At 41.8% G+C, this 21,739-nt stretch overlaps 1 protein-coding gene across 17 annotated transcripts in view; it reads right to left on the reverse strand.

Moving 5' to 3' along the window:
- utrn (utrophin) overlaps positions 1–21,739 on the reverse strand; it is a 242,980-nt gene that overhangs the window by 191,395 nt on the left and 29,846 nt on the right. For all 17 annotated transcript variants that reach the window (XM_049591027.1, XM_049591013.1, XM_049591017.1 and 14 more), the window contains 17 exons: positions 20,040–20,132; positions 19,303–19,475; positions 18,026–18,141; positions 16,979–17,145; positions 12,819–13,046; positions 11,274–11,455; positions 10,409–10,559; positions 9,989–10,108; positions 9,801–9,902; positions 9,297–9,404; positions 8,968–9,147; positions 7,469–7,632; positions 7,240–7,363; positions 7,059–7,146; positions 6,028–6,272; positions 4,528–4,696; positions 3,151–3,278 (listed from right to left, as the gene is read on the reverse strand). In XM_049591027.1, coding sequence (XP_049446984.1) covers positions 3,151–3,278; positions 4,528–4,696; positions 6,028–6,272; positions 7,059–7,146; positions 7,240–7,363; positions 7,469–7,632; positions 8,968–9,147; positions 9,297–9,404; positions 9,801–9,902; positions 9,989–10,108; positions 10,409–10,559; positions 11,274–11,455; positions 12,819–13,046; positions 16,979–17,145; positions 18,026–18,141; positions 19,303–19,475; positions 20,040–20,132 — 2,538 coding nt within the window. The remainder of the gene's footprint in view (positions 1–3,150; positions 3,279–4,527; positions 4,697–6,027; positions 6,273–7,058; positions 7,147–7,239; positions 7,364–7,468; positions 7,633–8,967; positions 9,148–9,296; positions 9,405–9,800; positions 9,903–9,988; positions 10,109–10,408; positions 10,560–11,273; positions 11,456–12,818; positions 13,047–16,978; positions 17,146–18,025; positions 18,142–19,302; positions 19,476–20,039; positions 20,133–21,739) is intronic.

The following is a 21,739-nucleotide window of genomic DNA, read 5'->3' on the forward strand; positions in this document are numbered from 1 at the left end:
CTAGGTGACCATGGAAACTGTTATTGTCTGATATGGAATTTACCATGCAGTAAAATTAACCATAACAATGTGTAAGAGTGAGTCATCCCCTTGGTGAGAAGAAGAGAAGTCCTTCATCTCTTTGATTAACTGAGGCTTTACTATTAAAGAAAGAAGTTCTGTAAACACCTGTAGCTGTCAAGTCTGTTCCACATACAAGTTTTCATAAAGTTTGCCAACTTTTTCCATACTTATCCCATGTTTTCTAAAGTCATTTCATATTGTACCCCGCAGTGACCTTGTATTATGAACCCATTAAAAACACAAGTATGTCTTCCTCACCAAAACACATTGTGTGTATCCACAACAGAAAAGATCCCTATGTTTATGACCAAGCGTTTAAATCACTAGAGGAGGCAAGATTGACTGCAGAGCTGTGGTGTGAGGGTTAAAGCTACTGTGTGCTGACATTATAACACTATTACCATTTCATCTGGGATTAATTATCTTGAATGATGGACTTCGGCAAACATGAGGCATCCATGTTTGTTTGGTTTTCAAGCACTTCTGAGTTATTACACGCCAAGACAAATATATTGAAGCTATCCTACAAAATTCCCACTTGTAATTACAGCTTGGATGTTGATGTGAATGCTACTTCGGGTGGAAACTGGTAACAATTACTGGTTAAAATGTTTACAAACAGTAGCCATTAATTTCTGCATAGTTTACCTTTAAGAATGTTATAAAAAAAAAAAAAAAATGCAGTATGTATACAAAGTGTTTGCCCAGACGCAACAATGTGTTATATGTGTTTTAACCTTTCAATCACATAAACTTTCTCAAACACAGAGAAATATTCACTTGTTGTTTAACTGCTGCTTCATTTGTATGATTAATTTATCACATCAAGTAATTCACATGGGTTTACAATGCAAGATGAATCCATTTTAACATAAGGAAACCATACTAAGCCAATCAGACGACTATCACCTTCTATCACTGGGCTAATTGCTAATGGGACTCAGAGATGCTGTCATGGGACTGTGTGTGTGGAGGCTGTCAGGCTGACTGACAGGTTGAGCGGCCCCACACTGAGCTGGTAGGAACTCCATGCTGCATGCATGGGCACGCTGCCCAGAATGTGCCAAGTCCCCGCCCCTTCTCCGGCACTGTGCCCTATCTACCACGATAACAAGAGCTCGGACTGAGCCACATTCCACGAGAGGATGGAGGAGGAGAGAAACCCGCACGGCAACACACAATCACGCATACATCACAAAGCTACATACCAACACACACACACACACACACACACACACAGTCTTCCTCCTACACAGAGGTTGGATACAGTGCAGAGGGAAGTGACTGGCTGATAAAGGGGTCTATTGTGTTGTGGAAAGAAAAACTGACAGCAGACAGAGATTAACGCTCACTCTGATATATGTACAAGCACATAGACAGACATAAACAAAGTGACTGTTGAGAATGAAATCCTTTAAGCTTAAAGGTCAGAGGGCACTTGTTTTATCAGCTGCAGTCTCCAGATAAACCACAGCAACAATTCAAGATAACTAATATTCAATTTCTATATTTTTTTATGCACTTGTGTCTGTATTTTTCTCCTTATTTTGTTATTTATTTTCATCTTTATATAAAGGTATACTATGTAGGATTTTTCTAAAAACAAACAAACAAAACAAAACAATGATATAGACACATACAGAAGTAATCCCTCTCAGTCATCATTTATGAACAACTAGAAGTATGTGAGTGTATGTAATTTATCTGCAGTGACCATGCCCTAAGCCTGTGTCTTCTCATTTTCTTTTTTCTTTTTGTATGTTCGAAATGTTTCTGGTCAAAGCACTCAGGTGAGGTCAAGATAATATTAAAAAGATAGTGACCAGGTGTCACAATGTAAGCATCATGTATCCAAGAGGAGGCTACAAAAATCACGGACACTGTGCAGAAAAAGATGCAAATATAACAATGAGAGTAAATCTGGGATTGGCTTTCACTTCTGCGGGTGATACTGTTTACATATCATAACTATAACAATTCCTCCCTAGTGCACCTTAAACTAGGATGCGTCTTGTTCGAATTCAGATCTTGCAGGGGCGGTCTTGGCACTAATATTTCACTATTATTCAGAATATGACAATATTCCATATTTGATACCATTCATGTAAATTCATGGAGATTCAGAACTAGACATGTGGGATATGTCCACATTATCTGGATTTTAGACACATTTTTGGATATGCATACAGCACATTCAGAATATATGTCTCAGCTGGGGTTTCACCACAGTTTGCAACACACCGCATCTTGCCTGTTAATGGTCAGCTCTGTGCGTTGTCATTGTATACATGCCAACAGTTTGCACGGCTGGTGTAGTAATGTATGCCAAAAAGAAAAGTCAAAATTTCTGATCAGAAGGAGAATCACATCTACTTTAAAATACATTATAAAAGACTTTGATGTGAACAGGTTTTTGGACATGAGCAAATATCGCACCGCCAATTTTTAAAAATTCTATTTCGACACAAAAAACCAAAATGGCACAAGCTGCTCCAGCCGTTTCATTTTTTAAACTTTTGACATGATAAACAACATGTTAGGGGACATTAATCGAAGTACGCACATCTGCATGTAAACGGGAATATTAGCCATGTAAACAGCTTAGTTGCAATTAGGGAAAAAAACTGATTATATTGTTCATGTAGTCATTGAGTTGCAAACTTACAACATAACACAAAATATGTCACTAAATCAGGGTTAATTATCAGTTTGTATTATAAAATCATAAATATAATTACAAATAAGAAAAACAGAGGCGGTGAATCTGGGAAATTTGTTTGTTTGTGCCAATTTATAGACAAACAGTGGAATAAAAATATTTGACTAATAATAGAAAAGATTGTATCCAAGAGATGAAGAGGCACAATCTAAAACAATAAATACATAATGATATTCTAATACTATCTGTCAATAAATAAAGAGACTGTGTTTATACTCGGGTTGTAAGCTCCACCTAGGAATTAATGTTTTTGGTTCCTGATTATCTGACTATTATCAGAATATGTGTACTTGATTTAAATGTAGTTTGTTGACCATGTTTTTTACAGAGAGCCCTGACTTCATTTATCAAGATGATGCACTACGTACCTGTGCCCGCTCAACCGCCCCCTCAGCAGTAGGGATGTCCACTATTCCTTGTCTCAGAGTGGCCAGTCTAGCCTCTAGACCCTCCACCTGGTTTGACACCATCTGGCTGGCCTCAAGACTGGCCAAAGCTGGAATAAGACAAGGAGGAGGGGGAGATGTGTGGAGAGTGGGAGGGAAAACACAATTTATTAACTCCAGGTATCAAAACTTTTCCATCGCATTTTAACCACAAGGGGGCAGCGAGCAGTTTAGGGATATCCCTTCAGTGTATGTGAGTGTTTTACATGCTGCAAAAGGACTACAGATGTTTGGCAGTCTGTTTCTAAAAGTAGGTTTAGTTGTACTCTTCTAACCAACTCATACATGTCAATCATGCCAGATGAATTTTAAACATACACTATAAAACCATGGCTAATCTGCTGCCTGACCCTCCTGTGAAGGTGATTACATTAATAACAAAAGTTAAGTAGTGCTCACTTGTGACTCATTTATATAGAATTGCTATATTTCTTTCTATTCCTGTTCTTCCCCTTGACTGTCTTTCTTCTCCTCTCCCTCTCTGTCAGCGTTTTAATCACCAGGTGATTTAATGCTTACATAATCCAGCTATGTTTATATACACAAAGAGCAGAGATGGAGCGTAACTGTGGGGGGGGGGGGGCGGAGAGAGGCCCTGGCGAGAGGCAACCTGCCCTCAAGCAGAAACAAAATTTCCTTGGCTTTCATCCAAATCCTCACAGTCATAAAAGCCCAAGCCCAAGAGGCGCGCACACACACACACACACACACACACACACACACACCTACCTTTGGTCAGGAGCACAGACAAGTCAAGTCTCCCTTTACAGACTCATTTTTGGCCAATAGGAGTGCATGTAAATTCCACAGGTAAAACGGTAACTGACTTTCAGGGCTGCTCCAGGTCCAAGTCACGTCTTCAGGTAGAGATGGAGCTGGCACAGAGGGATGATCTCACGCTCAATCGCTCATGTACACACTCACGCGTCTGTGAGCTTTTGGAGGCCATATAAGGGCATCATCCATTACTTGTGGCTGGCCAAGGATTCATATAAAAAGCTGATGTCAAATTTACACAAGCCCTGTGGGACTGAGCTCTGCTGATCTTAGCTATCACTCTTTCAGTCTCCCTATAAACCTGAAAGCTTTGAGCCAAGAGCACGGAGGGAGAAATGGGTCTTTGTTTTAAGGAAGGCTTAAATCTCCTGCACTGCAGCTCTATGAAATAGGAGGATGCCTCAAGGCTGTCAGGTCCCTTGAAAAGCATATGGTACTGTTAATACAGAGGAACCTGCACAGAGTTTTGTAACATTTTTCCTCTGTACTGATTTAACAAATCATTTTGATCAGCAAAAGTACCTTTGTTGACCTCTTGCTCTCTGCCCTGTAGTCGCTGTAGTGTGGAGGCGTGATGTGCCGACACAACCACCATGTTGTCTTTCAGAGAAGGCACGGCTCCTAGTGACCCCACTTCTGCAGAAAGCTGCTCTAGTCGCAGACTCGAAGCACTGACCTGGACAAGTCGGGACTGAAGAACAAAGGAGGAAGACAAACTAATTTGTAAGTGGAGAATCATCAAAGGATGTCTCAGCAGGGAACATTGTTGGAGTCTCTGTCCACCCACACAGAAAGGGAAAGGTTATAAACTTGGCTCAAGATAAGAGTATTTCCTTGACTTTAAAACAAACCTATGGTTAGTGGTTTACTTAAACATTACACTGACTGCTGTTTAATAATGATGCAGAATGATGAGACATGATGGAAAGCAAATGTTTCAGCAAATCATTTTGCCTTTATTTGATCTATTTTGTGCCATTGTGCATAATCAAGATCACCTTAAAGCTACAGTTGGTAACGTTTATGAAAATAACTTTTCGTCATATTTACTAAAACTGTAACTACATCCACACAGTAGAACATGATGCAGATAGACACTGTAAGAAAAATCATGCTCCTCCTCATTAGGCTTCTAACAGATTTTGCTATAATCCACTGCAGCTCATGGAAACCAACCAATCAGAGCTGAGAAGTCTCTAACGTAGTTGTAAATCATTTTAATCACTGCTCAGTGAGAAAGTTTGTGGTCCGCCCAGTATATTGAAAACAGTCTAGCCAAAACCAAACACCACCCACTGGCCAGAGCAAATTTTCTCATTTAACAGCTAAACAGTACACTAAAATAGGTTTATGAAAACACCTGAGGTGAGAAAAAGACAATGCAGTTACAGAATCTTGATTCATATTTGATCAGCGCTACTTTGTTTGACAATCTGACTAATGCCATCAGACGCACTTTGAGTAGGCAGGGGAACATGATTTTTTTTTTTTTTTTTTTTTTTTTCCCAGATTATTTGTCTTAAGTACTTTGTATGTATGTAGTAACAGTTTCAGCAATATGATAAACTTATTCTCTGCACAAAAATGAGGGAAACCTGCAACACACACACTGCAAAAATCCATTAGTCTGGAGAGAAATTCACAGATTACTGGACGGAGTCATGCTTTACACTGACAGGGTTTTCCTTCACTGCTCAATGTAAATTAGTCTCAATTGAAAAATCTTAACTTCACACCTCAGGACACATCAGGAAGGGCTCTATGCATCTTACTCTGTACCACTGACTTTGCAAGCATTTGAGGCACTCTGTAACTTTAATACATCTCTTTTTTGGCCTAATGGTTGTTTTGATCCATGACCTGTCTTTCTAAGTGTTTCATCTCTGCGGTAATAACTAAAATGTTTATGAAATTGCTGCAGCTGAATGTAAGAGGATTGACGAAAGGGTCAGGGGTGAAATTCGGGATTAAAGTCACACAAAGGAGATCAGGGTGAATGTGGACGGATACAATGACTCTTACCTGACATTCTCCACTCAGGCCTCTGAGCTCGGCCTCGTTGCACTTTTCCACAGCCGGGTTCGAGTCCAGCCACCGGTCCTGCTCCTCAAAGGCTCGGTCCAGGTCTGCCAGCTCTGCAGACACCGCTGTCACCCGGCTTTGAGTGTGAACTCGCTCACGTGCTGCCTGTAGCTCCCTCGCACACACATCCCACTCCGTTTGGATCAGGTCTATGTCTGCCCTCACTGAGTCCACACACACTCCCTCTACAGAGACAGACAGAAGCCAACAGATAAAAAGAGTCACTTCAAATGCACTTAACAATAATTAAGTAGACTTTGAATGGATGCTAACATCATTTATTCTGAATGTGTCAGCCTGTGTTGTGGGTTTTGACTGTGAGTGAGAGACCCTAGTGAGAGTAAAAACACTAGTGGATGAAAAATTGGAAAAAAGACACTATGGATGAGTGAACAGCAGATATCAAGGAATAAAATAAGTTGAGTTTAGTGGAAAGTTTGGTGTTTAACAAATCTCCTCCAACTTAGCGGTGCTGCTCCACTACCCCTCACTGCCTCCAGAACAGTGTAAACACATAAAAATCCTGAGTGCCTCTTCATTTCACTGAGCAGTTATATGAAGTCAGCAACCCTGCAGGCTGACAGATTTTTACTACTCTATCCACAAACAAACAAAACACACACACACACACACACACACACACACACACACGTTCAGATTACCAGCATCTAAAACAATAAAAAAAATTTGGGCTTGTAAATACCCCGAAAATACCAAGCAGCTGTGGAAAAGCAGTAAAATCTTATGAGACGAACACAATTTAACAGGGAAATGGAAGATTTTCTGTTAAAGCCAGTAGTTGTGAGCCTCTGAGAAACGATAAATATGAGCCAGTATCTTCCAACACATTACAAGGACGTGTTTGACAAAACTTGGATGGATTTGAGTAAAATAATTGCTCGGTTTATTGTGTATAATAACGTCGTATTTCAATGTCAGTGAGCAAGGACAATCTCCTCTTTCCCTCATACCTCTCTCCAGCTGGTCCATCAAGACACGTCCCTCCTGGATAACTTGACCAACGGTGGCTTCCTTTGCTTTGAGGTCCAACTCCAAACCCTACAGTGATTTGTCAACACATATTTAAGTTGTGATTTAATTTAATTGTTAATTTAAGTGTTTGTTTTTTAACCACATCATCTGCAGGCTCACCTTGAGTTTCTCCTGCAGGTCTGAAGTGCCAGGTGTAGTGTCAGGGTGTGTGGAGGCGAGCGCCTGAGCAGACGACTTCCATTTTTTAACCCAGCTCAGGAGGTCTGAAAGCTTATTTTCAAACCTGCAGAACACAGTGTGTGCATTATTAGTATGTCTGTGGGTCTTTTATTCTTACACTTCTTTGGCAAAGGAGGTGTAGTCTACGCATGTGTGTCTCAATTCTTACAATCGTCTGACTTCTGCATCTGTCTCCACCAGTCGTTTCTTAGGGGGAGCAGGTGGGGCCAGCTCCTGGTCAGCCAGCGAAGCAGCCGCAGCCACAGCAACTGTATCCACGACGACCTGCTCTTCCACCTGAGTCATCCCAGCGTCGGTCACTGCTTCCATTACCTTAGCAATGAGTTAGAGCATCAATGAGATTGGGACAGAAATCAGCCACACACAACCAAACAAGTTCTGACCAGAACATTTTCATCTACTGACTTACTTTACATCAAAAAACCATAGCGGCTTTGGTGATTTATTATTCACACCACTGAACTTTAACTGACACTTTTGAATATAATAGAAAAGCAGAATGATTTGTATGTTATCATTTCCCCGTATCCTCACTGAACCTACAATAATCTCCCCCTGCCTGACTTCCCCTTTTTGCCTTTGATCTAAGGACCACTGCAAACACCACAGCAACACATTTAAAGATATTTTCTTGGGGCTTTTTAGCCTTTAATGTATAGGACAGAAGGGGGGAGAGAGAGAGGGAGTGACATGCAGCAAAGGGCCACAGGCTAGAGTCAAACCCAGGCCGCTGCGGCAACAGTACATGGGGCGCCTGCTCTACCACTAAGCCACCGGCGCCCCACACAACAACACATTTACACTGTCGAGCCAGTGCAACAGTCTTTCGTTACAAAGCAGGTTGAGCTATATTCATCACTATAGTATACAAAAATACATTTTTCAAGGAAAGCTTTGTCGTACTTCTTCCAAGGTGATCTAGCTTTCACAAAACTAGTCTGGCTCACAGGATGTAGACTGTGGGTATGAAGCCTGTCATTGGCTGCCTATCCCCGACTATAACCCTCTTCCTGTGTGATGTTTTCAAAATAGCCAGACCTTGCATAGCCAGACCTATCTCCACAATTTAGCACTGTGTGTGACGGCAACAACAACAACAACAACAACAACCTCCAAACTAGCAACCTACACGCTAGAACATCTTTAAATGCTTAATGTGGCATTTTCTTTTAAAGGAAATTAGACATTTTTGTGCCAGCGCTCACCTCTACACCAAAACAAGTTCCCTTCTGACACTATTTTGCAAGGTCACAATCCCTGCATCCTGGGCTTGGCGCCGCCCAACATGGCTGTGACTGGTTTAAAGAAATACAAACAACCCAGGGCGCTTTTTTCCCCCCTCGTGTGGAATTATGATGTTCAGTCAGACCTTAGGCTGGATAGGTCTGGCTATGCAATACTACCCAAAGACTGACTGCTGCATGTTTAAATCAATCGATATTCTGATGTAACCTGCTGGATTTTTCTGAATAAGCAGCCATGTGCTTTGTGCACTGAGTTGCCACAGTTAAGATTCATGCATCTCTATGAGTTCAGGTGTGCTACTTATTGTGACAGTTTTTAAGCACAAAGACAAAACCTCTTCTGAATAAAATGACATGCACTTAAAGGAAGAAAAGACACACCTACACACAAACACACACACACCTGAAAGGAGCAGTCCTCCAGCTTCTGCACCAGGTTGTCCCATCTATGTGCAAGCTCCTCTGTGTCTGTCTCAATCTTGGCTCCGGCCTCAGGGCTCCGTAGTAGCGATATTACATCCCGTCCTGCATCGGACAGCTGGTCAAGAGTCCTCCTCTTCTTTTCCATGTCTTCCTTTAAAATCTACAGGATTGAATCACAAAAACATATCAAAGCCTACACTAAAAACAGAAACCTTATTACTGTATTGAAGTTCACAAATTAATGGTAGTTAGTTGTTTTGTAGTTGCAGCAGCAGCATGGCAACCACAAATACTTGCCAGACGACTTACTGCTAATCGGCGCACATTGGTATTCATTTCACTCGGGTCCTTAAAGTTGCTGGTCTGTACTTCACTCAAGGCCTCTTCTTTTTCTGCCAACCAAGCTCCAAACAAACTCTACAGAGGAGGTGGGAAAACAGCATGAACTTAAACTACTTAGTACAAATAGAGACTTGGTGTCCAGGAGCCAGGGTAACGTGTATAAAATGGCTTGAAATCTGAACTCAGCAATCAGGTCAACATCTAAATTCAAAACCAGATACATTTCTTGCTCAAACCACAATGTGTTCAGGGTTAAATAGGAATGGCAGGATAAGGAAAATAAAGTTTTGATGTGACACTTCATGTTAAAGTAAAAATAGTGGGTCTGAAACATTGCCAGATTTACTGTGGGCTGAATGAACTTCAGTTTCTCATGAAATGTAGAACTGAACACTATCTTTATTTAACCAGGAGGAAGGAAAGAAACAATGCACATGTATTTGTAAGAGGGAGAGCTTTCACATGTCCTGCCTGGTCTGATGTAAGCTGCTGCCACACCATGAAGACTTCCTGCAGCTTGTGCCACCGCTCCTCTGTCCAGCGACAGACAGCTGCCCAGCGCTCACCCAGTGACTTAAATGCAGGATGAAGACAATCATCAATTACAAACATGTTTGTTCTCTGACACATTCACATAGACTGTCAGGCTGACAACTCACTTGTAGTTGCTCCTCCAGTGCAGCAGTGGCACTCTCACCGCTGTTCTCATCTACCACGACCACCATGTGTGTTAGAGAGTTGACCTTCACCTGCTCCGCCTCCAAGTCGTTCTGAAGCTCCTGAACGGAACGCAAACAGTGAATTCAGCACGGTCACACATTATCCATTAACAGAGCTGGCAGAGAAGCCACTTAACTTTATGGTGACAACATGGAGACAGTGAGTGAGTCATGAAAGTTCAGGATCAGACATGTGACAAAGTGGTCATAAGACTGTTTTAGGTGAAGTGCAGCAAGACTGACTGTTTTTTTTTTTGTATTCTACTTCCTGTCCAGGATAAATATATTAATCGTCCGTCACTGACAAGATTCATGCAAGAGAAGCAATTTGGCAGAAAATGTTTGAATGTGAATGTTTACTTTGTGCTGCTCTATCTGTTCTTTGTAGAGCTCCAGGTCTTTAGCTGCCGGTTCTGTCTCTATCTTTCTGATTCGCTCCTCCGTCAGTGTCAGCCAATCAGAGAGCTGCTGTAACTGCTGCTGCTGGAGATCCATCAGGACTTCATGGAGCCTGGAAAGGGAGAAAGTCAGAGAGACAGGGAGTTGGGTGTGTAGTGGAAGAAAGGACATGAAGGTTACCAGTGTAATCATTTTAAGGTGAAACTTCCTGTTCAGCTGGTTATTTAAGTGCCTCACAGTAACACAGACACCAAAATAAGCGACAATGCTGTATACAGACTCCACGGACAATGAGTCATGGCACGCAAGAGCACATATAATCAGGGTCAACAAATGCTCTACTGGACACCATGAATACGATTTATGAACAACTGTGTTGTTGTGTGTGTGTGTGTGTGTGTGTTTGAAGCATCATAAACCTTGATAACACAGATTGAGCATTAGACTTGTTAGGCCTTGGGGGCCTCGAGGCATATCCGGTGTCACCTTCACACAGTTTGCAGCCTTGCAAGCGTGTTGTTCACAGGAAAAACTCATTAACATCTGAGAGATCTGAGAGAAAAATGACCTCCACTGGGCAATTTGTGCCTCATGATGTGACGGCACTGCACTACTACAAAAGGACTTCACAGATTTTTGAGATCTAAGTCTTATTTTTCTATTTTAGTTTTTTTAATGACATCACAATGGAATTATCTCACTTGTTTCAAACACAAATAAAATAAAATCATCTGCTGTCTGCAAATTATCAATAGCAAGAAGTACTGCAATACTTCTACAGGACTAAAGCAAGTCTATGTGTATGTGTATGTGTGTGTGTGTGTACCTGGCCTGACGATCCATGCTGGCCACTCGGAGGTTCTCCCAGCGGGAGTTGAGAAGGCTCATCTGCTCCCTGATTTCCTCTTCTTCCTCATCTGTCAGATTGCCCTGAGCAATCAGTTGGTTTCCTGCCTGGAGCACATTACCCACACTGCTTTGGTGCGCTGTCAGCTCCATCATGAAGGCCTTTTGGGGAAAAGAGATACAGTTTCAATTTAAAACGCTGGTCTTCCAGACAAATTGTTTGCTGGAAACAAAACAGCCCTGGGACCCACTATCTATATGTACACTACATTAAGGTCTAAGAGACAGTGTAGAACCATGTGCCCTGAAAATTATCCAGATGCAGTCTAACATGGAGACCTAACATTGCTTATATAATCTGAGGCTGCATGCTGGCACTTGGCATCGGCATACTAAAGTCTAGATGCTTCTCTCCCCATCCTCTTGCTTCACTTGATATAACACTTAATAATGCCCTGCAGAAGCACTGGGCATCACCTCCGCACCCTTGCATTTGCGAGTGTTGCTGTAGCAACAGTCAGACAAGCCTGCGAGCACAAAATGAAGAGCGGACTCTGTCAGGCAGCCAACTGAGGCCAATTGAAAAACAAAAGAGGAAGGAGAAAACGCTTCAAGACAAAATACAAGAGCAACTTCAGTCTTCAGTTTGGCTTGCTTTTTAACTCCTCAGAGAAGCTTCTTTTCACTTGTGAGCAATATGAAGCCCAGTGAATTGAGTTATTGTCTGTTTTTTTGTGAGCTCTCTGGATGAGTAAGCATTTTTGACTGCACCTCTGAGCACATTGTTTTTGATTAGGCTTTGCAGGAGAAGTTGGAGTAAGTATGTGAACAACAAGGCTGAAACAAACTGGATTGATTTTTTCAGACCTCCTGAAAAGCCTGGCTGTTAAAGAGGCTTTGGGTCTCGCTGCTCTCAGTCGCACTACCAGCTTTCTGCTTTGACCTGGATTCCAGACATTAGACTTCACAAATATTCACATTTCAGCCAAGGGAATCCAGCCAAAGCCCCTTTACACACATGCACAGACACAAACCCTGCAGCTACGCCTTCTCAAGCAAGCGAGAGAGTTGTGAGCCAGGGCACCATGGGGTGCTGTGCGCCACTGTTCTCAGCAGAATTCCTGGCATTCCCAACATGTACGGAGCATGTACTGTTGTTTGTGGGAAGCTTCAATTTCTTGGCCACTATCTTCTGTCTCAACAATGGAGAGTGACAGGTCATAGACAAAAAACTGGTGCACAAATAAGTGTCATCCTTTGTTTATAAAATACTGTACATGTCCATTTTGTAAAAGGCTCTGAGCATCTAGGTTTTTTAGATTTAGACAGTTAGGAACTTGTCATCTACTAACCATTGAGAAGCACCACACAATTTATCAATTTATCACTTTTTTTTATAGTGATAGCAATTTCAGATACATTCACACAATTTGATAATTAACACTGCTGTTTGCACCTCTGTCTACATGTACATGCATGTTTACATTTCTGCAAGCCTTACATAAGCCTGCAGGTCTCATCCTACCTCATGCGTGTGAAACTGCTCTTTGACTTCTTCCACATCGTCCGACACCTCCTCCTGAATCTGCAGGGCATCCTCTGCTGACAGCAGCCAGGTCAGTACCTCCTCTAGCGTGGTCTGGTAGCTATCCAGGTCTACATCCAGGAGGCTGTCCATCTCCCCTTCTGTCTCTGTTAGGGTGCTAGGGGTCTCGGGTCGGGGGCTGCTGCCTGCTTCCTCCATCTGAACATTCTGGAAAACATGAGGCAAGAGATGAAGGCAGTGGTTGACCATGTTGACCAGAAGTTGACAAAGTTTTCCTTTTGGGACATAATGTGCAGTCGAAAACAGGTAATAAATCACAATACATGTTATCGCAATTCTCAGCATACAGTAAAATGTTTAAAATTGCAATATATTGTATAGAGACTCATGATGATATTGTATCATATGGCCACTGGTATTTTCGTCTCCAGTGGCGTTTTTAATTGTTATTTGCGACACACAGCCTCTTGCCTATTTATGGTCGGCTCTGTGCGTTGTCATGGAGACACTGTACACAAACCATTTCGCCAATAGTTTGCAAGCTTGTAGATGCACGCCCAAAAGAAAATCCCACATTTCTGGTCAGAAGGAGAAAAACACGGTCTTTAAAACATTATGACAGACTTGGATGTCAACAGGTTTTTGGATATGCGCAAATATTGCAATGTCAACCTTTACAAGAAGGTGGCTGAAAGAATAAAAGGGGGAGGTGTGTTGCAACAATCGAACAAGTTGAAAAAATCCTGTTCTGATGCAAAGAAGCAAAACAGCACAAGCAGGTCCAGTCGTTCCACTTTTCCATATTTTGATGTGATAAACGACACCTTAGGGCACATTAACTGGGGTATCCACAGCTGCTTGTAAACAAGAGAGTAAGTGGAATATTCATTTTCATTAGCCATGTAAACTGCTTAGTAGAATTATTGTCTTTTTCAGAACAAGGGCAAAAATAGCATTGATAGCATTGAACAGAAGGAATGTGAGTTTTTGCCTCCCTGATATGTCACATAAACACAAAATGCTCTCAGGACAATGATGTCTATGAAGCACAGCCATGCACAAAAGCTTCATTTGTCCTTCAGCCTGATTTTCATCTGTGCACATCAGTTAGTGAGTTTTAAAATAGAGCCAGACATCTAGGAGGGGCCTGTGCAGCACTGGAGCACGCAGAGCGACCTGCCCTGCTCAGCTGAGGGAAAAAAACAGAAACAACTGCGAGCCTATTATAGGATGCTGGGAGGTGCCCCTGACATGCTGGGCAGGTCATTCCTCATTCTAGGAATAGCAGTAGGTTTGAAACACAGGGGCATCCTGGGTAAAGTTGGGTGTGCAGTCAGAGAGATGGATGGTGAAGCTTCACAGCAGAAGTAGGACAGATGTTTTAATGTGACACATGTATATTAAACAAAACTTTAGACCTAAGTGGAGAGATAACTTTGTTATGTAATGACAGGAGTCTTGTCAGCACAGTGTCCTTCAACAGCAACTTCCCTGGCTACATTCCTTAGTCTAACATCATAACAGAACTAATTCATTTATATTTTCAGCACGATCCCACTTCTGAATTCCATTAAATACAGAGCTGTTTCACACTATGCAAACATTTGTAGACAACTGAAATTACAAACTATTCCAGGTTTCCATTTTTCTGAGGGAACGTAGGAAAAAGTTCGACAGAGCTCAACAAATCTGTCTGGAGCTGAAATGAACAGGAGATAAAATCTTTACAGCAGCAGCCGTGCCAAGTCGAAGATGACAGAAATGCTAATGGGTGTGTAGAGACTGGTACAGTAACAAGTCAAATGGACCTTTGTTTTTCAGGCTGAAATTACACAGCGGTAATGTCTGTGTAGCGAACTCAGGAAAAGGTCACCTGCTGAAAATATTCAATGACCTTTTGGATATTTGGGGGTAATAAAAACACTGTAAGCCCTTATGTTAGCCTAGTGTAGGCTGGCAAGGACAAAGCAGCAATGAGAAAAAGAAAGACAAGGGAGAGGGGGAGAGAAAACTGCAGCCATGGTCTATTTATTGACTCGAATGGCTGTAAAATAGCTGTGGTCTGGCTCAACAGAACTCTTTATTATCACCAGATGATTTGCTCAACGCGATCCCTGCATTCATCACTTCTGCAGTTGTGATTCTGGAGCATGTAATGCATCATTATGCATACATCAGTGCACTTAGCATCAGTGATATTCCAACTTTGACGGTGATGCAATAAAATTTAATTAGATCCTTAACCAATGTTGATATCGATATTAAAACCAATCTTACACTAACATCAACATTAAGAATTCTACAACAATATCATGAACCTAAAATTAAGGGAAGGACCAAACACAGTCATCAGAAACAAAGAGCCTTTCTTTTTCCTCCACTCAGTCTCAACCAGCAGCATTACGCATCACTTCCTATGGAGGAAGGAACTGTGCCAGGAAAGTAAACCCCTTGTTGGACCAATCAGGACACTATTTAAAAAGACTTTTCCAGCTCTCGTTCCAGGACGTGTGAAGTATGTGCCCATGGGCAATAAAAACTTAAGAGGTGGTTTCGGGATTTTCTGACTTCTGACTACAAACCTTTGAATCGAGCCGCCCCAGGGATGTATGTGAATGAAAGAAATTACATTTTTTGGAGGGGATGCAGCTTGGTCTGTTGCAGTTATAAAGGAATTAAGAGTACAACCAGGATCACAATCACTAGTCCAATTGAATCAAGACAAGACAAACTGAAATACTCACAGATGTTAAACAAGGAACACTGTCAGTATGTGCATGTCAGTCACCCGCCCACCAGCATTTTTAATGCTTAAATAACCTTCCCTGTCAGCTCTCTGCACACACTCCTATTCTCACCAATTTATTCCCTCATTTCCTTCCACCCCTTTACAGCTCTGTGTTTCCAGCAGCATGCAGTTCGGTCTGTTGGCTAATGTCAGAGGGGTGAGTCATGGCTCTGCTCCCTATTTGCCTGCGCCTGCTGTGCTTTTCATGAGCAGGGCTGGAGAGAATGAAGGAGATGGCTTTTTCAGTGTGGGAGTGACTCATTCTATCTGGAAACACACAATGAGACACTTCACAGTATTCCTTATGCTTGCACATAACAGCATCAGTGGCCTTCTAACTGAATGTTATCAGAAACATAACACAGCAGTAAAGGTTGAAGCAGTGGTGGGTTCAAATTCTTTTTCGCAGCTTCAGCTTTTCAGTTGTTGAAGCTGGCGTTCAGGAGTTGAACGATCATCTCTGTTCACAGTAAGAGATAACGGTTTGTTTACACCGGCACACACAGTTTCAGAGCCTGTGTCTTTAAGACCCCCTCCCTGAAAAGCCTAGTCTGCTCTGATTGGTAAGGCTTCCAGGTCTTCAGTATCTCTGCTTCGTCATTGCAGCCAGGGAATGACTGTAACTAAGTATAGCAGCACTTTCTACCATGAAAAATCACCAATGAAAGCTTCTAAGCCAAAATCTTCAGGACAAGACGTTCTAGCAGGAATATGATCTGAAACTGGGAACCAAGGCAACCAAGTTTATAAGTTTCCCTGACGTTAGCATATAGCTTCATGTAGCAGTGTTGACTACGTAATATAAACATTTGCAGTAGCATGCCTGGAGTAAAAAAAATTAAATCGCAAGCTGACGTCAGCTTGTTCCAAAATTAGAAAACAACACTAGAAACAGAGCATTCAGAATGGCCTGAGGCCTTAGGTTTTTGATTACTTTTAGAAATGTTTACCTGATTATTTGAAACTTTGGCCATATACACCAGAAAATAAGGAAAAGCATGATAGATCTCCTTTAAGAGACAGACCTTTTGATTCCAGTTAGAAATTCCTAAAGTTTGGACTCAGTGAGCTTTTGTCTACATTGCTGGTTACCAGCTGTAGATTTTCAAAGTTTGCACATGAAGGGGCACCCTAAAAAACAGATGTAGCCATGGACACAGGTGAGCACCTTTTTGTGTGAGCAGTTTACAAAGCTGGTAGAACAGTACTCTCTTTGGTTTAAAGCCATAAAACCTTCCCACTTTGCACCAAAATCATAACTCAGAAAAGCCTGTGCTGTCTCTATCCTCCTGTATCATATCACATGAAGTAAAAACTGTAACCTGCTGTGTTGTGTTTGTTTGTTTTTTACCTGAGCACTGAGGCCTGGACCTGAGTCCTCAGACTCCACTTTGTATTTGCGCGGCAGGGTCTCCACTTCTCTGATAGCTTCCATGCTCACGTCTTTGGGCAGCACGGCGAAGAGCGACGTTACGTACATGATGATGGACTTCTTATCTGGTAACTGCACCGCCACGTCTGAGAAAGAGAGGGTGGCATGATGGGGAAGGGGGAAGGTTTAATGTAGGGTAGAAAGATCAGAGATAGAAAAAAGCACGAGAAGCAGGAGGGACAGAGTGTGGAGTAGTAAGGTGAAAATTGCATGGCGAAAAAAGGAGCATGGTGGATGAGTGATAGCAGTTAAGGGTGACAGGAGGAGATGAGATGGGAAGGAAGGTGTTGGGGGTGGGCGGGCAGGTTAAGTTGTGCTGATCAAACCAGGCTTTGACACAGGTCAGGCTAGACTACCTCTCGGTCATGACCTAACAAGAAGTGTCTGAATACAGACGGCTCCAGTACATGCACTCTGGGGATCTACAGGTGCTCCATGAGAGAGAAAAAAAAACATTTGGAGCAAACACAGCTTCCTACAAATCTTCAGCCAAAGACAACACCAAAGTATTTGCTCCACCGTGAGTGTATCCAACTGCTGGCAGGGCATAAAGGCAGGCTTCATGAACACAAACCATGTTTTAATATGTGGGAATTTTGGATAATAAAAGGAACGTCATTCCATATCCAACTATTCTCTGGGACTACTATAAAAGGTATTCAGTAGGTGCCTTTTCTTTTATAACTAATACTTACATTTCCATAAAAAAAAACTTTCTACAGTTATTCCTGCTCAAATAAATACAGCTGACCTCTTAAATGGAATACTTCCCACCCAATAACAGACCCCTATGAATTCAATTCCTCAATAATTTCCTCCATTTTTTAATTCTTTGCTCACTGTGGAGGCATGCACATAAACAAAGTTTTCTCCACAAGTTCAATATAACACAGGTTGAGTAATTGCTACAAGAAATGATCATTTGGTGGTGAAGTATTCCTTTAAAACAGCTCCCTGTGGCCGTACCTTCAGGATCCAGCAGCCTCTCAATAGCCAGCTGGTCTTTGGCTACAGTGAAGGCATGGTCCAGTCGCTCGACAGGGCTCATTCTGACCACCTGATCCCAGCTGAACGCATTTGGCCTGAAGACACAAAGAACAGTGGTAATGAGAGCTGCAACACGAAGACACTGACATCCAGGGTTTCCATTATCAAGGTTCGTCTCACATAGTTCATAAAACACATATTATATCCACATAAATATGCACATTTCTTTAAGTACTGCCGCTGTTGGAGTGAAGGTAAATCTGAAACACAGATAAAAATTTAAGTCTTTACCTGAATTGTTTAATACACGTAAAACATGTTTGTTTTTTTGGTAGATTAAGGGGGTGGAAATTTCTATATTAATTTCTTAAATTCATAAATGACCTTTTCCCATATTCCTTGCGCGGAAAAAAGAGGCAAATATTTTAAACATATATGTGTCCTCCACACAGAAAAGACTCTTCCCTTAGGGGTGCAGTGGGGACTTGTGTTGAGGCCAGTTGGGTGTGGAATGTGTGTGTTCAGTGATCCACCTAAACCCCAGCCCAGGTCTAAAACAACACTGGCCTTTCTCACAGCTCACAGGCCTGTGTCTGAGTGTGTGTGTGTGTGTGTGTGTGTGTGTGTGTGTGCATGCATGTTGCTGGTAAGGACAAGGGGTTACAGAAAACGGGGAAAACACCCCTGACGCTTCACTCATTCTCTTTCTTCACACACAACAGCGTATACACACACACACCGAGCGTGTGCAAACAGTAGCATGGCAGGCGTAAACAGAACAAGTCAAGCAGTGTACACACACCCAGCAGGCGCTGACCTGACAACCTGACCTCCCGCCACTTACACAGCCTGGGTATCCTCACGATTTCTCTCTCTCTCTCTCTCTCTCTCTCTCTCTCTCTCTCTCTCTCTCTCTCTCTCTCTCTCTCTCTCTCTCTCTCACACACACACACACACACACACACACCATATCGGGCATTCCAAAACTCTAGGCCTTGAAGACATTTTGAAGTCTTGAGTCAACGGGCATATGTCAAATATGCAATGTCAACTTTAAGCCAAATATTCATCCCACAGCAACAATATATGAGAATATGGAAAATGCAGTCTCACAAAACTAAATGTAGTGGAAAACAAAGACATGAATGTAAAGAAAATCTTCGCACTGGTTTCATCGGATCACTGCAGAAATTTTGTTTGTTACCATGACCACATTTTGCACTCCAGCAGCCCCAGAATCTATGATTCCTCCTCACCTGAAGTGGTGTAGGATGCTATTGAGAGCCAGGCCGTCGGCCCAGCTGGTGGTGAAGTTCAGCACATTGACTTCTGGGTGTGAGCGGGTGCACTGGCGTACCCAGCTCAGTAAGATTTTCTCACTGTTGGTCTGCTGCAGGTTGGACATGATGTCCTTCATGATGTCTTTAACCTACATGACCATGAAGAGTTACACATTAATACAGGTGTAAAAAAAAAAAAAAAAAAAAAAAAAAATGCAATTTTGCACATTTTGATTCAATTTCTTTGCAAGAATTCAAATATTTGTTCAGAGCTCCTAGACTTTGGAATGACCTGCCTGAGGAGACGTTTTAATTCTTCTTCCCCTGTTCGTCTCATACCAACCTCATACCAACTGCTTTATTCTGGATGTGTACTGTCTTTGCTGAAATGAAAACTGATAATCATTCTAATGATCCTGTTATGGCATAAGCATCAGCAGCAAGTAAAACCTCTTAACTATTTTCTTAAGTTGCTATTCCTAATTTCAACAGGTCAAACTTACACAAAGCAATGGATCATTAACACGTTACATGCATACACGCATGTGTGCACACTGATACAAATTTTCCATCATCTGTTTTTTAACACACTGGATCGTCAGTGAACTGTGAGTTCACAGTCAGAGCAAACATTAATGAGCCTTTGTGTGTGTGTGTGCAGGATGTGGTTGGAAAGAAAGGAACAGCATGTGTGCATCTATATGTGTGCTCACCTGCCAGTGAAGAATAATGCTCCAGATGAGGCCCAAAGTCAGCTTGTGGTTCCCGTCCACAATATCTGTCCCTCCTATGTTTACCAGATCAACCTGAAAGCAATGAAGAGAAGATTAAGAGTTCCAATCTGTTATATTGAAGTTCAATCAATATATGGAACATGAACAACTCTCTCTCAAAACCAGAAACCAGAGAAGTAAGTCTCAAATTTGTGATGTTATCAAGTATAAAGTCTGGAGCTGCTCCATAGACAATAAATGGAAGTCTGATTTTGTGGACCCTCTGCTGTAGTGTTCTCAGTTGTGAAACAGAAAATGTACCCATATAATTAACACATTGCCCTGTCTGCTCTCACTGTCATCGAGAACACCTTTCCTAACTCTTTGTCGATGGAGCAGCTCCTGACTTTATACATTGCATTACATTACATTGCATTGCAATTACATTGCAAGTTTGAGACTTACTAATCTGATTTCTGGCTTTGAGAGAGTAGCTCATGTTCACAAATACTGACTGAACTTTACCAGGCCATGGAAATAACATATTGGAGTTCATAATTTAGGTGGTTGCACTTAAATAAGTAATGATACAAAGTTGGAAGTAGAAACAATTCTTGTTTTCAGCAGATTAGTTGGGAAGCCACCCCAGTTGCACACAACATAAAAAAAGAAAAGTGAAAATCTTTTGTTTGCTATAATCATAATATCCTTTCAAAATTAAGCACATTAGGCACTTACAAACCCCTTAAAGCAGAGTCCTGAATCGTGTCAGGTACCCAAGCAAGTGACCCGCAAAAAATGCGATTCGAGGGTGGTATTTTGTCTTAATTTTATTTCTGGGTTCAGTTCTGGGTCAAACAAGGACCATGCAGATCGGATCACGGGTGCCAGAAGATAAATATATTAAAATAAAATGAAAATAATACTAATTTAATTCAGTGTTTTAATGTTTTAATTGTGTGACTGCTGACTTTGAGCATCAGCACTGTCTTCTGCACCAGCTGGAGTATGAGAGCCACTTCAATCAGATACATTACTAATAGGCACGTTAACTGTGGAGATGTGCTGCTCAGTGGTATGAGAATGAGCATAACTATTCATTTAATTTGTATGTCCTAAATTACCTTCACTTAAAAATACATTATCTTAGTTTCCCATGTATTAAATGTCCCAAAATGATCACTTTAAACCTTAATAATTAACTGAATTATGTGAACAGTGCACGGTTATTATAGGATTTGTGGTTTTCGATCAGGCCGCAGATCTTGTATCGACGGGTTGGGTCGGATTGTGGAACTTATTGGTCATATGAGTGGGTGTTGGGGCGGGTGCGGTCTTGGCTCAGGAGTGGGTCTTAAAAATCAGACCCTTGCAAGACTCGCCTTAAAAGTAACACATAAAAGTATCTGAGTTTCTTTGTGTTGTGGAAGAGCACATAAAATTGCTTTGACTCTTTGTGAGTGTCCACACTGTTACAGCTGAAAACATCTGAACCATGCATTACCATCACACAGTGAATTACACCACTCTAACTACACCCTTCCAATGCTACCTTTTAAGTGTGTCTGCAGCCATGTCAGACACTTATCATACGAGGTCAGACAAGTGCAGACTGATTACATATAAATATTTTGGAGAAGATCAAGGCACAGAGTGGAACATGAGGTCAAGTGTCTGATCAAACTAAAAAGTGACCTCTG

This window comes from Epinephelus fuscoguttatus, linkage group LG11, assembly GCF_011397635.1.
Source record: "Epinephelus fuscoguttatus linkage group LG11, E.fuscoguttatus.final_Chr_v1".
In the NCBI taxonomy this organism is placed as follows: domain Eukaryota; kingdom Metazoa; phylum Chordata; class Actinopteri; order Perciformes; family Serranidae; genus Epinephelus; species Epinephelus fuscoguttatus.